This window comes from Polypterus senegalus, chromosome 16 (assembly GCF_016835505.1).
Source record: "Polypterus senegalus isolate Bchr_013 chromosome 16, ASM1683550v1, whole genome shotgun sequence".
In the NCBI taxonomy this organism is placed as follows: domain Eukaryota; kingdom Metazoa; phylum Chordata; class Cladistia; order Polypteriformes; family Polypteridae; genus Polypterus; species Polypterus senegalus.
This window is the reverse complement of record NC_053169.1, coordinates 95,908,212-95,928,067: the sequence shown is the minus strand read 5'-3', so window position 1 is coordinate 95,928,067 and position 19,856 is coordinate 95,908,212. Positions and strand designations below refer to the sequence as shown.

At 37.3% G+C, this 19,856-nt stretch overlaps 1 protein-coding gene across 4 annotated transcripts in view; it reads left to right on the top strand.

Annotated features, from left to right (window-relative positions):
• Positions 1-19,856, top strand: part of ahi1 (Abelson helper integration site 1) — a 224,629-nt gene that overhangs the window by 44,456 nt on the left and 160,317 nt on the right. For all 4 annotated transcript variants that reach the window (XM_039738537.1, XM_039738538.1, XM_039738536.1 and 1 more), the window contains exons 7-13: positions 276-468; positions 1,311-1,409; positions 5,171-5,356; positions 12,156-12,311; positions 12,766-12,898; positions 13,074-13,197; positions 17,681-17,910. In XM_039738537.1, the coding sequence (XP_039594471.1) occupies positions 276-468; positions 1,311-1,409; positions 5,171-5,356; positions 12,156-12,311; positions 12,766-12,898; positions 13,074-13,197; positions 17,681-17,910 (1,121 nt within the window). The remainder of the gene's footprint in view (positions 1-275; positions 469-1,310; positions 1,410-5,170; positions 5,357-12,155; positions 12,312-12,765; positions 12,899-13,073; positions 13,198-17,680; positions 17,911-19,856) is intronic.

The window sequence follows — 19,856 nt, the reverse complement described above, 5'->3', positions numbered from 1 at the left end:
ATCATTTTCTTTAAGGGCTTTGAATTTAGTATACAGTATTTGTATCGTATTCTACTACAGCTATATTACATATGTGTTCACTGTAATATTAGGAACATGTTATACACTGTTTAGATTATACTTGCAAATTTCCATTTAAAAGTGATACAGAAATATAATTAACCCATATGAATATTTATTCTGCTAAGAACATTATTGTAATAAGTGAATTTCTTTGCAATGTGCCTATATTTACTTGTGTCCTTAATCCATTTTTTTTTTGTTTTTAATTCCAGCTGTCGCCCTGTTTCATCCTTTTATGAGCAAGAAAAGGTGGAGCATATTTTGCCTATTATGACACAACCTTATGATTTCAAAAAATATAAGTCAACTGTCCCAGAGTGGGAGGAGCAGATTGTCTTCAATGAGCGATTTGGATACTTTTTACAGGAGAATGAGCAAAGTCCTAAAGTAATCTTATTTTTCGAGGTATGTAATATCGTGTTATTATTTTAATAGTAGTGGAACATGCAGAGCTCCAAACCTGAAATAAAAGGAAACTGGAAATGTATGCACTGTATCCTTGGGGATTATCAATAGAGGCTTCATGTTTTTTTGTCATGCTTTAAATCTGGCTTATTTAAAATATATATATATAAGCCTGCAGCTGAACGAGCAAAGAAGAGGTTTCCCAAAAAAAAAAAAATATTTCTCATTCTATCACCATTTTAAGAGGGGGTTTCGGAGGAACAACTGCATCTGGCAGAGACGCGAAGTGGCTGGCGAGCAAAGCGAGCAGGGGGAACCCCCTAGTATTATGTATATGTAGTTTTGAAAAAGGTAATATACTGCTTCTGCTTGTAGTATAGTTCTTAAATGTGGATCTTTATGATAGACAATGTAGTGGCAGTTGGTAGCGTTGCAGCTTCACAGCATTTACACTTTCACAACTGATTTGGTTGCCTTCTGTATGCAAGTTTGCATGTTCTTCCTACATTTGAGAAGGTTTACATCAGGAGCTCCAACTTTCCTTTGCGTCTAATATGTGTGGTCTAGTTTATTGTTAGCTCTCTGAAAGTGAGTGAGTATGCGTCAGAAACCTGTGGTAGGCTGATGTGTACCTTCTGGCTCACTATAATCATGCACAAGATAAAAGCAACTTCAGGAAAATGAGCAGATGTAACTTACTGTCACTTTATTCAATTGTAATGCTCTTCTTAAATCTTTGAAAAATACAATTTTGATGTCTTTTCTAATGTTAAGTGCTTTGAGCATGGGCAAGTTGCTATATAAATAAAATGTGTTGTTATTAATGTGTTTAACTGTTTTAGGTCCTTGATTTCATGAGCATGGATGAAGCCAGGGCTAACTTTGAATTACAGACTAAGCATGAAAGGGGCTTTCGAAAAATTGCATGGGCATTTTTGAAGGTACTGAACAAATCCTCATGTTAAGTTTTGAACTTTTTATGCTATCGCTTGTACAATTTTTAATGTCTTCTACTTTCATGCCACACGTCTTAGCTCCACACAGACTGTAATAGTGGAAGTATTTAAAATAAAAAAAGGGGGGGGGGAAAAAGTGAAATCTACTATCATATTGACTTTTCAGGAAGAACTCCACCCTACCTTCTAACTTTGGTAAGCGATGTTCTGTATTATCTCAAATTCAAAGAGATCAAATTCTCTTTACTAAAATGAGTCCAAAATATTGTCAAACAAATCAGCAACTCATTAATTTTAGAATAAGCATGCCAGGACCTTCTTTTAGTCTCTTATGTTATTAATTGTTCTAGCTGAGCCCAAGGAAGAAGTAACATCAGAGGTCTTCTAGCCGGCCATCTTCTGTTCTGTAGATACAGAGTTAAGACATGTCATTAATGGAGAGAGGTTCAAAGATTTACTAGTGGGGCAAGAGGAAATTGCATTGAAGGATGTTGTTGAGACATTTTTCTCAATCTAAAGCTAGCTGGTTGACGACGTGCTTCAAACATAAAAACCATGAAGTTCAATATGTTTCTGAAGATTCCTTTTCTGCATTCATAATTTTTTGACGTCTTTCCTGATAATTTTGGTGTAGTCAGTGACAAACAAGGTTTCATCAAAACATGGCAATGGAAAAGTAATGTCAGGATCCATCAATGCTGGCCGACTATCTTTAGAAAATGAAACAAGAAACATCAGATACGGAGTACAAGTAAAAATCCGCACCAAAACATTTTTAGCTCAGTTGACCTAATCCAATGTGCCAGCATCATTAAGTGATTAAACATCCTAAACTGAGTAAAAATTAATTTAATTGTTTCTTAAAATTTCTTTATGAGATGGTCAATCTAAAATTGCTTGATTTCAGTTTGAAGCTGTCTAGCATATTCACCAAAACTCTGTGTATTGAGCAAAACGTTTTTAAATATACATTATTTTGTTTTCGAAAAGCACATATATAGATAGATAGATAGATACTTTATTAATCCCAAGGGGAAATTCACATAATCCAGCACCAGTATACTGATACAAAAAACAATATTAAATTAAATAGTAATAAAAATGCATGTAAAAGCAGACAATAACTTTGAGTAATGTTAGCATTTACTCCCCCGGGTGGAATTGACGAGTCGCATAGAACAATCTCCTCAGTCTGTCAGTGGAGCAAGACAGTGACAAAAGTCTGTCCCTGAAGCTATTCCTCTGTCTGGAGATGACACTGTTCAGTGGATGCAGTGGATTCTTCATGATTGACAGGAGTTTGCTTAATGACTGTCGCTCTGCCACAGATGTCAAACTGTTCAACTTTACTCCTACAATAGAGCCTGCCTTCTTCACCAGTTTGTCCAGGTGTGAGGCGTCTTTCATCTTTATGCTGCCTCCCCAGCACACCACCACTTAGAAGAGGGCACTCGCCACAACCGTCTGGTAGAACATCTGCAGCATCTTATTGCAGATGTTAAAGGACGCCAACCTTCTAAGAAAGTATATTTGGCTCTGACCTTTCTTACACAGAGCATCAGTATTGGCAGTCCAGTCCAATTTGTCATCCAGCTGCACTCCCAGATATTTATAGGTCTGCACCCTCTGCACAGTCACCTCTGATGATCACAGGGTCCATGAGGGGCCTGGGCCTCCTAAAATCCACCACCAGCTCCTTGGTTTTGCTGGTGTTAAGATGTAAGTGGTTTGAGTCGCACCATTTAACAAAGTCTTTGATTAGATTCCTGTACTCCTCCTCCTGCCCACACTTGATGCAGCCCACAATAGCAGTGTCATCAGCGAACTTTTGCACGTGGCAGGACTCCGAGTCGTATTGGAAGTCTGATGTATATAGGCTGAACAGGAGAAAGTCCAGTCCCCTGCGGCACTCCTGTGTTGCTGACCACAATGTCAGACCTGCAGTTCCCGAGACGCACATACTGAGGTCTGTCTGTAAGATAGTCCACGATCCATGCCACCAGGTGTGAGTCTACTCCCATCTCAGTCAGCTTGTCTCTAAGGAGCAGAGGTTGGATGGTGTTGAAGGCGCTAGAGAAGTCCAAAACATAATTCTTACAGCACCACTGCCTCTGTCCAAGTGGGAGAGGGATCGGTGTAGCATATAGATGATGGCATCCTCCGCTCCCACCTTCTCCTGGTATGCGAACTGCAGAGGGTCGAGGCGTGGCGGACCTGTGGCCTCAGGTGGTGAAGCAGCAGCCGCTCCATGGTCTTCATCAGATGTGACGTCAGAGCAACAGGCCGGAAGTCATTCAGCTCACTAGGACGTGATACCTTTGGGACTGGGGTGATACAAGATGTTTTCCAAAGCCTTGGGACTCTCCCTGTTCCAGGCTCAGGTTGAAGATGCGCTGTAGCGGACTCCCCAGTTCCAATGCACAGGCTTTCAGCAGTCGTGGCAATACACCATCTGGACCCGCTGCTTTGCTGGCACGAAGTCTTCTCAGCTCTCTGCTCAAATGGGCTGCAGTAATTGTGGGTGGGGATGTCTCTCCTATGCTGGTATCAGCAGAAGGATGGTTGGAGGATGCAGTACTCCGAGGTGAGAGTGGGGTAGGTTGATCAAACCTATTAAAGAAGTTGTTCATTTGGTTTGCTCTCTCCACGTCTCTCTCAATGGTGGCACCCCGCTTCGAGCTGCAGCCAGTGATGATCTTCATCCCATCCCACACTTCCTTCATGCTGTTATTCTGCAACTTCTGCTCCAGCTTTCTCCTGTACTGCTCTTTCGTCACCCTGAGCTGGACTCTGAGTTCCTTCTGCACACGCTTGAGCTCATGCTGATCACCGCCTTTAAAAGCCCTTTTCTTCTGGTTCAAAAGGCCTTTGATGTCACTTGTAATCCATGGCTTGTTGTTAGCATAGCAGCGTACTGTTCTTACTGGAACTACAATGTCCATACAGAAGTTGATGTAATCAGTTGTGCATTCAACAGCATCTTCAATTTTCTCACTATGTGACCCCAGCAGGATATCCCAGTCTGTAGTTCCAAAGCAGTCTCTCAGAGCCTGCTCTGCCTCAGGGGACCACTTCCTGAATGAACGCGTGGTTGTAGGTAGCTTTCTCACTCTTGGTTTGTAGTGAGGCTGAAGCAGAACCAGGTTATGATCTGCTTTCCCAAGCGCAGGGAGCGGGGTGGCGTTGTATGCATGTTTAATGTTTGCATACAGTAGGTCGATAGTCCTATTTCCCCGGGTGTTACAGTCCACATATTGGGAGAAGGCAGGTAATGTTTTGTCCAGCGTCACATGGTTAAAGTCACCAAAGATTAGCACAAGTGCCTCAGGCACTTGTAATGGCTTACTACTCAGACAAACAAATAGCAGATGCAGACATTTACTTCAAAATCAATAAAATGAAAACAAAGGAAAATTGAAATACAAAGGGAAAAAGCAAAACCAGATTCAACTCCCACCAAAGAGAAAAAGAGGAGAGATCTGAGCAGGAAAAAAATCTAACTTTTTAAATGTAATAGAACAATTAATAGAATAAGACAGTCAATCAAGCCTGGCATTAGGGTGCAAATGTTTGGGGGAAAAAAAAATCATGTCCAATGTTATTAGTCAGTGGCTGTTCAAGTAAAATAATTTAAGTGGATCTTTTAAAAGGGCCTACATGGGTAAATTTTGAAGCCTATTTCTAGTTTTATTACTTTAAGTAAATGTTGCTGTTTTATCAGGAGCTTTTTTTTTTTTCTTCTCCAGCTTGTAGGTACAAACAATGTACTGAATGTTGACAATAAAGTTAGACTGCAGCTTTACTACCCTCATATAAAAAGCAGGACAAAACCAAATATCATTGAAATTTATGAAGGTTGGAAAAAATTCCCACGGAATCGATATCCATCAACACTTTATGTTACAATCAAAGGCCTAAAGTTGCCAGAAAAGGTATGTTAATTAAGTTTATCTTTTCTATATGTGACTATCCATCAATTATTTGTACCTGCCTTTTTCCAAGTCAGGGTGGCAGTTCCAGTAAGTATATGATTATATCATTTTAATGTTTTATTTCTAAAAGTAATGATTGACTAAACATTTTGAAAACTTCAGTTTTGGGACATTTATGATGCTTGTTGTTGTTGTTGTTATTAGTAGTAGCAGTAGTAGTTGTAATACAAACCGGATTCCAAAAAAGTTGGGACACTATACAAATCGTGAATAAAAACTGAATGCAATGATGTGGAGGTGCCAACTTCTAATATTTTATTCAGAATAGAACATAAATCACGGAACAAAAGTTTAAACTGAGAAAATGTATCATTTTAAGGGAAAAATATGTTGATTCAGAATTTCATGGTGTCAACAAATCCCAAAGAAGTTGGGACAAGGCCATTTTCACCACTGTGTGGCATCTCCCCTTCTTCTTACAACACTCAACAGACGTCTGGGGACCGAGGAGACCAGTTTCTCAAGTTTAGAAATAGGAATGCTCTCCCATTCTTGTCTAATACAGGCCTCTAACTGTTCAATCGTCTTGGGCCTTCTTTGTCGCACCTTCCTCTTTATGATGCGCCAAATGTTCTCTATAGGTGAAAGATCTGGACTGCAGACTGGCCATTTCAGTACCCGGATCCTTCTCCTACGCAGCCATGATGTTGTGATTGATGCAGAATGTGGTCTGGCATTATCTTGTTGAAAAATGCAGGGTCTTCCCTGAAAGAGATGACGTCTGGATGGGAGCATATGTTGTTCTAGAACCTGAATATATTTTTCTGCATTGATGGTGCCTTTCCAGACATGCAAGCTGCCCATGCCACACGCACTCATGCAACCCCATACCATCAGAGATGCAGGCTTCTGAACTGAGCGTTGATACTGGCCCAGTGACAACGCCTGAGCTTGTGGATCTTGCTTAGAAATGGCTTCTTCTTTGCACTGTAGAGTTTCAGCTGGCAACGGTGGATTGTGTTCACTGACAATGGTTTCTGGAAGTATTCCTGAGCCCATTCTGTGATTTCCTTTACAGCAGCATTCCCGTTTGTGGTGCAGTGTCGTTTAAGGGCCCAGTATGGTTTTACGGCCTTGACCCTTACGCACAGAGATTGTTCCAGATTCTCTGAATCTTCGGATGATGTTATGCACAGTTGAGGATGATAGATGCAAAGTCTTTGCAATTTTTCGCTGGGTAACACCTTTCTGATATTGCTCCACTATCTTTCTGCGCAACATTGTGGGAATTGGTGATCCTCTACCCATCTTGGCTTCTGAGAGACACTGCCACTCTGAGAAGCTCTTTTTATACCCAATCATGTTGCCAATTGACCTAATTAGCGTATATTAGTCTTCCAGCTCTTCGTTATGCTCAAATTTACTTTTTCCAGCCTCTTATTGCTACTTGTCCCAACTTTTTTGGGATTTGTTGACACCGTGAAATTTTGAATCAACATATTTTTCCTTTAAAATGATACATTTACTCTGATTAAACGTTTGATCTGTCATCTACGTTCTATTACAAATAAAATATCGACATTTGCCATCTCCACATCATTGCATTCATTTTTATTCACAATTTGTTTAGTGTCCCAACGTTTTTGGAATCCGGTTTGTAGTATATTATGTTATTAACTTTAAGATTTTATTACAGTGCCTACATTAAAGATTATTAAGACATGTAGTTGTTGCTCAGATAAGATACCCCTTACCCTGTAGAAATAATTTTTAAAAAGTTTAAATCAATTTTTACAAATAATATAATTAAAATGGTCAACCAGTAGGGTTTCTTATCTGGGAAAGAGTTATACATTTTGTTTTGTTTTGTTTTCCACAGTCTTGGTTTGCTGTAGCCCCAGAAATAAGAAGAAAGACTTATCCTACAGAAAAAAGTTAATTTCAAAACAGAAAAGCTCTCGGTTTTTACAGAAATGTTTTATGTGTTTCAGAGCTATATTATATTGCATATGACAGCAGAATAAAGCAAGAAATCATTATTAATGATTTTTGGCTCAGAAATAGAAAACTTTTCTGAGGAAAATATACAAGATATCTGTTTGCAATTACTAACATTGTGTAACTTTTCATGTATACAGCATATGATTAAGGCAGTGGAATCCCCTAGAAGCATTTCATAGTAAGGAATCTGATCTAATCAAGAAATTAAACTTACACGTGTAGCAATTTAAAGAACATAGTGATGTTACTAAAATAGAGCACAGAAATAAGAATACTCAAAGTAAAAAAGTGTCAGTGTCAAGAAATAAATCGGGGCCCTGTCCCTCTGTTTCTCATTAAATAAGTGGGCCACAAACCTGGAGCCTTAGAGTTGTCATCGTCTTTTTCTTTTTCCTCCTTGTTCTTTCTCTTTATCCTCATCTTTTCCCAGTTCTATGTGGGGGTAATGTGCCTGAACAGTCTTTTTCCATACAGCTCGCCCTGCCCCTCTTCCCCAGTCAGACTCTTTTCTTCAGATCTTCTTTTATCCAATTCTGCTTCAGCCTCCCTCACTTTCTCTTCCTCTATACTTTCATTCCCATCACTCCTTTGGCCTACATTTTCACTGTCCCTTCTCCTCACGTGTCCATATCACTTCAACCTACTTTCCTGTACTTCCTTAGATAACTTTCCTATTTGTTGTACATCTGATTGTCTCATTTCTTATTCTGCTGTTTTTTTTTTTTTTTAATTTAAAGCCACATATCCATCTTATTCTTCTTGTTTTTGCCACATCCAACTGGTTGTGCACCCTTTACTGCCCATGTCTCAGTTCCATACATCATTGCTGGTCTTACTACTATCTTAAAATCCTTATCTTTAACCTTCACCATAAATCTTCGATAACACAATACTCCTATCACCTTCTTCGAATTGTTCCATCTGCATTGCGTTCTGTGGGTTATCTCTGAATCCAGTTTTTTATCTTAGGCTACTACTGATCTTAGGTACTTAAACTGCAGACTAACCTTTGAATCCTGATCATCGTTAAACCTCACATATATATAGTCTCGTTCTCTGTCTTCCAAACGTTTTCTCTATTCTTCCGACTTCCTCCGTTCTGGTGTTATACAGCCCAATGTCGTTTGCAAAAAGTCTTCACCAGGGGATTTGGCCTTTTATCCCATGAGTCAACATATCCCATATCCAGATCAAAGATGGAAAGACTTAAGGAAGATCTCTGGTGCAGTCCTGCTATTACTGGGATCTTGTCTGCTAAACCAAAAACTGCTTCTGACCCATGTCCTCACTCCTTCATTCATATCTTGTACAATCCTCACATTCTTCTTTGGTACTCCCTTTTACATTTTGCACCACCAGACCTCTTGACTATGGCAGTCTATCATAAGCCATATGCAAATCAATAAACTCCATATGCAAGCCTTTCTGTTTTTCTCTGTGTTTTTCTGTGAGCTGTCTCAGTGCAACAACTGCATTGTCTGTCATGGTCTAACGAGAGAGGAATTGTTCTGCTCCCTAAGAGGAGAGGTTATTCCTCTCCCAAGCATGAAGTCAAACTGCTCCTTGCCTATGATGGTCTCTTCCCTAAGTCTTTTCTCTATAACCTGTTTTCAGCTTTATCCCTCTATAGTTTCCACAATACTGAATATCATTCTTTTGCTATTTTTTTCTTTTGCTGCCTCTTTCACTCTTTCACTCAACAGGCCTCTTGCAGATGCGAAGAAACTATGAGCAACTCATTAGACCAGCCTATGCTCCAACTACGAAAGAAAAACAAACAAAAAAATTAATTTTATCTCAAATGTTGTAAGTCATCTTAAATAAAAGTGTCAGCCAAAATAAGTAAAATAATTTATCACAATGTAATTCAATTAAATACAAACTATTATCTCTTTCTTTCCTTATTTCATTCTTGTATTTCTTTCCTTTTCTCCGCCTCCACTCCAGGCTTGCATACCCCAATTACAATTCCCATGAAACCCTGTGGGAATCCAGGCCAAAGCAGCACCAGAGGCATGCTGCCACACTCCACTCCGCTGCCTAGCCATTGTATTGGCATGTACTGTCTGGGAAATCATCAGCCATCCCGGTCAGGTTGCCAGTCCATCCAAAACTTGTTTTATAGCCCCATAGATTAGTTTACTGCAAGTTCAGTGATAGCTAATTGCATTGTTTGTGATGTACTGTATAATGTTTAAAAGTGAGATATTATTGTATCTTTCTTAGTATAGTTTTCTTATTATATCATTTCGGATTTACTTGACTAGTATGGTACCATATCTTCTTATATTATACGCTACTGTGGCTGTTCGTTTGGCTGTCCAGGATTTTAAATCACCTGTAGCTCACAAACTGTTTGAACTATTGACCTGAAATTTGGTACACATATACTACGTGACCTCTACTATCCGGTTTTGGGGTGATGACTGACCTCCAAGGTTATTCCTCTTCTTATTTTTGTTTTATTGTAAAATCAACACTCGGTAGCGGGCCGGCCATGCGGCGCATACGTACGGGCGCCATTTTCATCCCTACCACCTTCCCTGTCAATTCCCCTACCTTTTCATATCTTAAAGCATTCTTGAGGGAGATTGAAGACTTAAGTGAAAAATTAAAGAAAACATACTAAGTAATTGCAGTGCAAACACTGACTTAATCAGTTTTAACTCGAAAAGATGCAGACAAAAGAAGAGAAGAAGCAGGCCGCTAAGGTGGACAAAAAAAGAGCTGCTTAGGAAGAGCTGCTGTTCAACCTCTGAACAAATGAATGCTAAATATGCAGAGAAAGAGTCTGAAAACAATGAATGCTCAAGTCAAGTGAATTCACTGCATGATAGTGCGCCGTTACTGGTACAAAGTAGAATTTCTAAGCTGGCTTAGTAAATAGAAAGTATTTGAATAATATACTGTGATTTGTGCTCACTGGCAGAATAGGCTTTTGCTCCTTGTGACCATGTAAATGGAGTAATCAGGATTAGAAAAGGAGAGATGGATGTGCATAGTGTCGAAACTGTTTTAGGGTATTTGTAATGTACAAAATGATTTTAAGGCTTTGTTTTTTTGAATAGATGAATCCTGAGCTAATAAGTGATAATTGTGACATTCTATTAACGACAACATTTCTTTCTATGGCACATTTTCTTACAAAGGACATGTAGCTCAAAGTGCTTTACAACATGTCAAAAAAATGGTTACATGCAAAGAAAAGCAAATTCAATTTAGACAAGAATAATAATGAATAAATAGTATACAGAAGATAAATAATGCACACTTACATAAGAAAGATATATAATTAAGAGAAGTAGAGTCCTTAAATACAGATTTTTTTTTTTTTAAATTTTCAAATTAATAATCAAATGATACATCATATACAGTCATGTATGTCCAGGGTTGATGGAGGAAAAAAAGAGGAAAAACAACATCTTCAGGGTTCAAGGCGAAAAAACGGCTAGCCCTCACTGTGCAGTCTGCCTAACAAAAGTTTTTTTTTTTTAATAAAGCAGACAATACACCATAGAACAATATGTTGGAAGTTTTATACTCCTGAAGCATATTGCTGTGATAATGTACTGTTTAAAATATTTAAATTAAAAAAAATTGGATACCTAAGGTCATCTCCTTTATATACCTATAACCGACATGTCATTGCATGCACCCATTGTCTTTTGATATCTTTTCAACAGCTTGATTCAAAGATTGGTGCAGTGGAAGTTTTGTGAACAGAACATTGAAAAGCCTAGAAGCAGAGGTGTTTGAGGTGTAGCGTTGAAATCAATGCAATCCCATATTGAAGGTCTGCAGTAGGCGTGTTGTCACCCATAGCATCTGTTGATTTTGGCAGTATGTATAAACATAGATGCCAGCTGTGCAATGTAACAAAGCACCATTGCTACTCTAATACATTACAAAAGCTTATTTAAAAAGTTTTATTAATTTATTTCAACAGACACTGATGTTACTTTCCAAAATGTATGTGGCAGAGGAGGGGGAGAAAAGCAACAGACTAGTGAAAGGGATCCAGCAGTTCTGTGAAAAAACAACTTGTCACAATATTAGCCTGCTTTGATAAGCACGGCTCGGTAAATATACTGTTTTTTCATTGGCAGAGTACCAATATAGGAAAGCGGGAAGCTGAATTTACTTTCAGGACACTAATAAGTGACTTGTTGAAAAATTTAATTAGTCCACGACTCACTCCCACAAAATCAAATCGGTTTGTCTTTTGCCTTTAGTTATAGGGACAGGCTTGTGTGCATGAGAACTGACAATCAATGATAAAGCATCGACAAAGAATAAGGAACATGGGGGCTTTAGACCTCACAAACAGAAGAAAAGCTTGCAAATAAATGATTCATACAGTATGTAGGTTGTAGATCACATAGTGTAAGTTAAAAACAACAGAACAGCGAAATGGTGCAGTGGTGTCAAACATCCTGATAAGACAGAATGGTACTATTAAGATTAGAGAAAAATGAAAAAAGAATTGAATTCCAGTCAAGTAGCACAGGCATGTTAAATGACTCGTTTAGTGTTGCATGGTGAGATAAGAGTGGGGCTTGCCTGGAAATCTACTGAAATTGAAGCTTTGGGTGCAAAATAGTCAAGCTAATTAGTGAGCACAAAATTGAGTGTCTGACAGTGGAACGTTTATACCGGCACACTTTCAATAGATGGGGGAGAAAACTTATTTGAATACATATACATTATTCAGCATGTAAAGAAAGGAACTTTTGCTGAAAAAAAATGATAAATGCAAATTTTACTAAGCTGTTGACAGATTGTTTTCATTTACTTATAGGTGGACCCCAGTGTTCGCTCCATGATGGCTCTTCAACAGGAGAGGGGTACTACATCGTACAGTGAGCTCCAGAGTGAAATGGCAGGAAAGGGTGCTAGTCTACTTCAGGATGAAAAGACATCTGGGCTGATGAAGTGGAGCAGACTACCTGGACAGGTTGAAACATTTACATGGCGAATGTTGCGTGTTTTTTTTCATCCCCCACAACATTCCCAAAGCCCACCGCTCACCCCAAAAGTAAATAACACAGTCACTTAGCACAATATAATAAACTCACACTGTATTATTACCTTTTTTTGCTTGATGTTGGTACAGAATTCCTTGAGAGAGAGAAATTTCTCTCAGTCTACAGATATGTTTTTTGTAAGGGGCTTTCACTAGACGCAACATGTTTGGCATCATTTGGACTTGCACCAAAAGTGAGATTCTCACAGTTTTTCTTTTCTCGTTCTTCACGCAAAAAAACATATACCAAGTAGTGTGATGGAGAGCAAATCAAATTTCGACTTTGTTATTTTGGACAATGGCTGGGAAAATGATGGAAGAGTTTGTTAGGCTAAATGGCCTGTTCTAGTCACAATTAAAATTTTTTTTTTCTGTTTATTCATAGGTGTGCCGCATTCCAAATAAGCTTTTCCTGTCTTTTAAAGGGGGACAGATGGGATGTTTTGCTGTTCGCTTCTCCCATAATGGCAATATTTTAGCAACTGCCTGTGCAGACAAGGATGGGTATCCCATAGTAGGCAAGTAATCATTGATACATAATACAGCTGTTTCAGTATGTAAACCTTTTTAAAATTATTATTTTAAAATTTTTTTTTTTCATTTTCTACAATTAAGTGCATAGCATATGTTATAACAGTAGATGGCAGTACAGTAGTGAGGACTTCATGTCTGCTTTTTATTTTTTTCTTTCAGCATATGAAATTCCTTCTGGCAAAGTTTTAGGAGCGTTTAATGGTCACCTAAATATTGTTTATGATCTTTCCTGGTCTAAAGATGATAAAAGTCTCATCTCTGCATCCTCTGATGGAACTGTAAGGTAACTTATTTTAGAAACATTCCTGAGGGAAAATGTTTTACTGTTAATTTTAAAGATTTGAAAACGTCCCAAGAAAGGGTTGTTTCAGAACAAGCATATTTATCTATTAACTTGTGGTCAGTGAAAGAGATTAACATCAAAAAGAGTTTCTGGCTCTTTTGCTTTTCATATTATGTGCTCAAATTAATGTCATAAGATATCTTTAGAGGCCAAAGGCAATGGTTATCACTCTCTGCCTTTTTATTGCAGATCTGTTGTCAAATGTAGACTGCTCATCTTGCACAGAAAAAAAAGGCGCCTTGCAGATAATTCTGTTACCTTTTGAATCTACCTTGTATACGCTTAGCTTGGCATTTTGTCCTGCTAGCTGCCAGTCAGTTGGCTCATCTTGCATTATATAGAACAGATTAGCTAATTTACTAGGTGTGCCACTTTCACTGAATCAACCCTGATAAAGATATGCCTAATAATATCTTTGGCAAAGGGACAACAGCTGTGTGGTGTATGGATATATAAATGGATTATCTATCTAAATAAAAAAGGTTGGATTCTAGAAAGTGTATAAATATACGTATATGTTTTTGATTCACACCATGTAATTTGTGCTATAGTTGTTTACAGTGCTCTGGGCCTTTACTTGGTAAAGATCAGTATTCAAAAATACATTTAATTAAACTAAAATAGGTTCAGTTGGGTTGGTGACACCACTGCAGCCATTAGAACAGTGGAGTGGCGATTTTTGCCATCTAGGGTTCAAGTTTATTCTCCGCATAAATCCTGTGGCACACTTAAGGTGAATAATGACACATATCAGAGCTCTTTTTAGTCTGTTGGTTCATTGACAAGACGTGGGAAATTTTTTTCAGGTTTTTATTTAATTGTAATATTGACAATTGATAATTGATTCCTGTTTTTGAGGTACACAAGAGGAAAATTTGTATTATAAACATATACAAAAATTAGAATATGAAACAAATGAATGCATCGTCAGAGATTGTTATGAAAACATTTCATATGCAACTATTTTTCTGTGCTTCTTCATCCATCCATGTTCTGAACCTGCTTATTTCACTTGATGGACCACAGCCTGTCACTGCAGCAAAAGGAGCAAAGCAGGAACTAACCATGAAAAGCGTGCCAGTGCCACACAGGGCATACACCTGTATACATCTGCACTCCTGCTTTCTTGTCTTTTCTTAGTTGGTGACTCAAGTCTTAACATGAGAGGAAATGCTCAGGCAGTTTCATTATCGACAGGGGTGTCGTTATACATGTATGGGCCCAGGACAAAGCTCTACTAATGGTAATGGACCACTCCACAACCTCAGCCTCACAATGTATTAGCCATTTAACAACACTGATTCTAACACAACATTGTCAACGTGTTTTTTCTAACATTAAACCCAATGCAATATATTAATAAAAACATATTGCATAATATTTGAACCCAAATGCAAACCATTAACATCATGTATTTTTTTACATTTCAAGCCAAATGCAAGACTATCAGCTCTTATTTTGTAACACTGTTAAACCAAAGGAAAAGAAAAATCCTTTGAAAATCATGTAAATGAAATATAGTAATTAACCGGTCATATCATAATGCAGTAATTTTTAAAGAATCCAACCCTGAGCTATTGCAAAGTCATTAATGACATCCTCTGAATTAACTTGAAGTGCAAGCTTCATTCGATGGATGATATTGAAAGACTGTTCAGTCATTTTAGGACATCATTAGCCATATGTAAGTACTTTCTCATGGATTTCTTATTGGTTTCTTTAAAATGGCTTCTCAGTCAACCACTATAGAATGACTGAAATGTGGCTGTGATGGTCATTGGACTATTAGAAGCAGGGAACAGCTTTAAGATGGATAGATAGATAGATAGATACTTTATTAATCCCAAGGGGAAATTCACATAAGCAATAACTTACTCGGTTCAAATCATTATGCACTGCCACCTTCTGTAGCCCTATGCAGTTGTAGCCACTACTCTTGCTGATGTTATTATTGATAACTACCAATACCCAAAAAAAACCAAAAAAACATCCTGCCCCACAAAGCCCAGGGACAAGTGTTCCCAGTTTAACCCCACTAGTTATTGCTGCTGCTGTTTTTATTTAACAATTTAATTTATATCTAGCCTTACAAGTATATAGTCTTAGCAATATGACACAGTATGGACATATGCAGCATAATAATGCAGCAAAATCCAACATATTTATGGGAACCTAACATATGGAGGCAAATTCTTTTTCCATGCACCTAGATTTTGCTTAGTTAAGTGTGTTTTTATTTTTTTGCTGCATGGATTGATTTACTCCAACTTTATGCTGTTCGCTATCTTTCATCAGCTAATTTCTTACGCATCATTTCTTTTTCTTTATACATGAATTATACTGGGTTGCTAAGTATATTTCTACATCGATATCAATTGGACACATACATTCTGCATGCAGCTTACTACGGCTTTGACTTGCATTACTCGCATTGCATTTTGCAATATGCCTCAATGTGTGTGTTCTTGTAGAACGAGATCTGTATGAGTGAATACATTTTACATGTGGTTGCATTGAAGAACATCAGAGTTTTACAAATGAGCAGAGACCATTCAGTCTTTCAAGTACATTTGTTTAGCTAATAGGTAAGCTGTCCTAATATCTCCTCTACACACTTCTTAAAGGTTGTCAAGGTTTCTGCTTCAGCTACATAACCTCCAGATTTGTGTAAAGAAGTGTTCCTTGGCTTCAGTCTTAAACACGCTTCCCCTTAATTTCCACTGGTATCCTCAAATATGTGATTTACTATTTAGCTGAAAGAAATTGGCTGAATCTACTTTACACATGCCTTGAAGCATTTTGAAGATCTGAATTAGGTCCTCACTTAACCTCCCCTGCTTGAGACTAAACCGGTTTAATTACCGGAGTCTGTCGCAGTGGGACATGTCCTTAAGTCCTGGGATGAACTTGGTTGCTCTCCTCTGCACAGCTTCAAGTGAACGTCAATGCGGAAAAATTCATTTGTATTATATCAACTTGACTGCTGCCAGCAATGAGCACAGCTCACACCAGTCAGTCAGTAGTAAGTGGTATTTACACCAAACAATAAATTCTGGAAGAAGTGATACATTTTCCAAAATATCCTCTCCACTACTTTGAGTCCATATACCTTACCTAATCCGCTGACACCTCTGCATTCTAGAATCTGCATGCTTTTTGTGCTACAGGCTTAACTAGTATACTGTAAGCCATAAGTACATGGTTAAATATAATAAGTTAATTGATATAGCTGTATCATAAGTACAGGTGTTCTGCATATAACAGAATGGTCTCTATGACTGTATTTTATTTGCATTGATTATAAAACAAAAGGATTAGTACATTTTCTATTGCCATGCTCCATGTTGAGTGAAAGAAAATTGACCTGAAGTGGATTATAAGGGTTTTATGTGCAATCAATCGCTTTTACATCTGAAATCTGCCTGTTGCAGAAAAGTACATCCGATAGAGGGTTTTATATATTTTATTGTCGCCTTCTTCAACAAACATTTGCTCCTGTGTTTATTTCCACTTTGTCTCACATCTTCTTGTCCCTACTTCGGTGAACAATGAAAAATTATACTTTTAATCTCTCTTTAATTTGTTTTTACTATTTTTATTTATCAAACATTGACCAAAACATTTTTTATTATTCAAGTTGCTACTGTTGCACTTTGGAGCTGAACTAAAGCTCTAAACCACTCAGGCTCCTAAATCATAGTTTCGTACTGCATTATGAAGATGGGCTAAAGTTTCAACTGCTAAAACTGATTATAAATATGTTTACTTTTAATTTTTTAACAATAGAGTACCACGTTGCTTTTATGCCCTGCTTGGGTATTCTCAGAATTAAAGCCTAGATTTTATTCATGACCTTATGTTCAAGCATTCGGTGCTCTTTAGACTGCCTTTGAAGATCACCATTTTACATCAGCACCCTCCTACTACAAAGGCATTTAACTGCAACATAGACAACATAACAAGTTTCACAAGAGAAGTCTGGATTTGTCACACCACACTTAAACTAATTTCCGAGGTTCTTGCACCGCTGTAGTACAAGAGCCATTTTGGTAAGCAAAGGGACAATCAGTAGTGTCTCCTACGATATTTATTAAGAAAAATTAAGTTTAGGCAACCTTTCAACATAGCACCTTTAACTTTTTTTTTTCCCTGAGCCAAAGCGATGCAGTTGTGCTCATTATCTCATCGTTCGTTCCTTTTTCCGTCATTGAACTAAATAATTAAAAAATGTTTTAAAATGAAATACTGCATAAAACAGTGTTTTTCAAAGTGCTACGCTTTTAAAACCTGATGTGATGTTTTGACATTGGCTTCTTTTCTTATGCAACAAAATATATAGTGTATAATATGTCTTTTATTAAATTGTCAAAGGATTTTTACATTTTGTCAGTTGCTTTTTCTTTTTTTTTTTTGACCTTTTTAGAGTTTGGAACATGGAAACATTTCAAGGATTGGTGGACAAGGTGCTCCCTCACCCCTCATTTGTCTATGCTTCCCAGTTTCACCCAGCTGCCCAGTATTTAGTAGTGACCGGAGGCTATGACTGTGTAATTCGTATATGGAATGTGAAAGTAAAAAATGCAAATGGCCAACTGCTTCAGGAATTTGATGGCCATAAAAGCTTCATCAACACACTTTGCTTCAGTAAAGACGGTATGCGAGCCAAAAATGTGATTTTTATTTCAAAAAGAAAAAATGTTATGTGTAACAGAAATGTGCAACTACCATAGGAACATACCTTTCCTCCTGCATTTATGTATGTCTAGTCTCCACTGCTTCACTGATGAAGATTTAGTATATGTCCTTTGTGTGACATGTTTTGAAACTGTCACTAACACACAGCCTGATGCTTCAGTTGGAGCAGCAGACGCATGTCTCTTTATGCAGTTTTCTCATATTTTTTTTTTCTGCTGCTTGAGCTGAGAGAGTAGAATGCGAGTGCCTGATTTGCACTATCAACATGTTCTTTGTGTTATTGTAGGCTATCACAGTGCATGGCTTAGTGACTTCCACTTTTCCCCTAACATGAACATTGACAGTTGCTGCATTGTGAACAGTGTTTAGGTGGCTAATGTCTTTCTTGTCGTTCCATTTGATTGTAATCTATTTTACCTTTTTGCCATGCTGAAACCTCATGTGACTGAATTCACAAGGCATATTATGGCAGTTCACCCATACAGTGCTGTATGCATCAGAATCACTATCTGTGCCAAAGTCTGATGACTAATTTACGTTGTCATCATTATTGTTTCCTTCCTCTAATGGTTCAGTTTCAGTTTGTTCTAAAACTGGCTTTACATTTTTTCATTTACATGCTATTGCATCTTTTGGTTAAAGGCTCTGCTCCACTCATGAATATTGATGTTTTACAATAGAATGTATAGAAATATTCATAATTTTTTGTGGCATAATTTTGTTTTATTCAATTAATGGCATCAGAATACAGTACCGTTCCAAGTGCTCTTCAGGCTTAACAAAATAGGATCAATACAGCTGCCCCAGAAAGACATTAAGGCTTAATCGTATTTGTATTTGAATTCTGAGTCAGAGAGGCACTCACAGTTAATAACAAGGAAATGAATGTTATATATTTTTCATTTATTTAAGGTATAATGTCTAGTCCACCAATTTAAACTTTATTCACATTTAAGTATTGCATTTGTTTATCCAACATGTTTTGTTGGATTATTATAAACATCTGGTAAACTGTCTAATAATTTGTATATCATTAGAAAAAAATCTGTAGTATGTAGTATTTTTTAAAAGTTTCTATCATCTGCATAAAACTGTTTTTCAAAAATGAGACTTTTCAAAATAAAACTGCAACTTTATGAAAGAAAATAACTTTTAATTTAGTGAGAAATCTGCAATGGATGAAATGTATCATTTACAAAAGCAATAGTAACATTAAGTTGTGCCATACTTATCAAGTAGCTATGGGATTTGTTTTTGAATTGGAACTCTCTTAACACCGGTTGAATGTAGATCATCCAATATGTACTGCCAAATACAGAATAAATAAAAATGCAAAAAGCTTACAGCCTGAAAATAGACAGTAATGATTTTTTTAAGCGAAATGACTAGGTGAGGATACATGATCAGAGTACAAGCCACATTCATTAACTAGAATTCTCTTTGTAATTTTCGAAAACATTACATTTCGAGAAGATTTCAATGGCATGTTGCTCAATCAAGCTAAAAAACTATAGCATAACAGATACAACCATTTACTTCAAAACAGTACAGAGGAAACAAAATATAGAAATACAAAGGAAAAAGACCCATCTAACTTTTGAAATAAAGCAAAACAATTAACAGCATTAGCAGTCGATCACTGGGCCTTCTGCTTATTCTAAAATAATATTAATGAATTCTTGCTATGTTTTAAAAAAATTTGTCTCTTAGTGACGATTTGTCCAATCTGATTGTTTCTAAGTTGGGATAATACAGAACATTGTTTACCCACTGAGTTATAGAAGGTGGTTGGGGTCTGTTCTGGTCTGCATGCCAGTAACATAGTATTGAGTATTACAATAGATTTCTTCCTATGCACTTTAATGCCACTCAGAAGTACACAAAATATTGCCATTAATGGATTA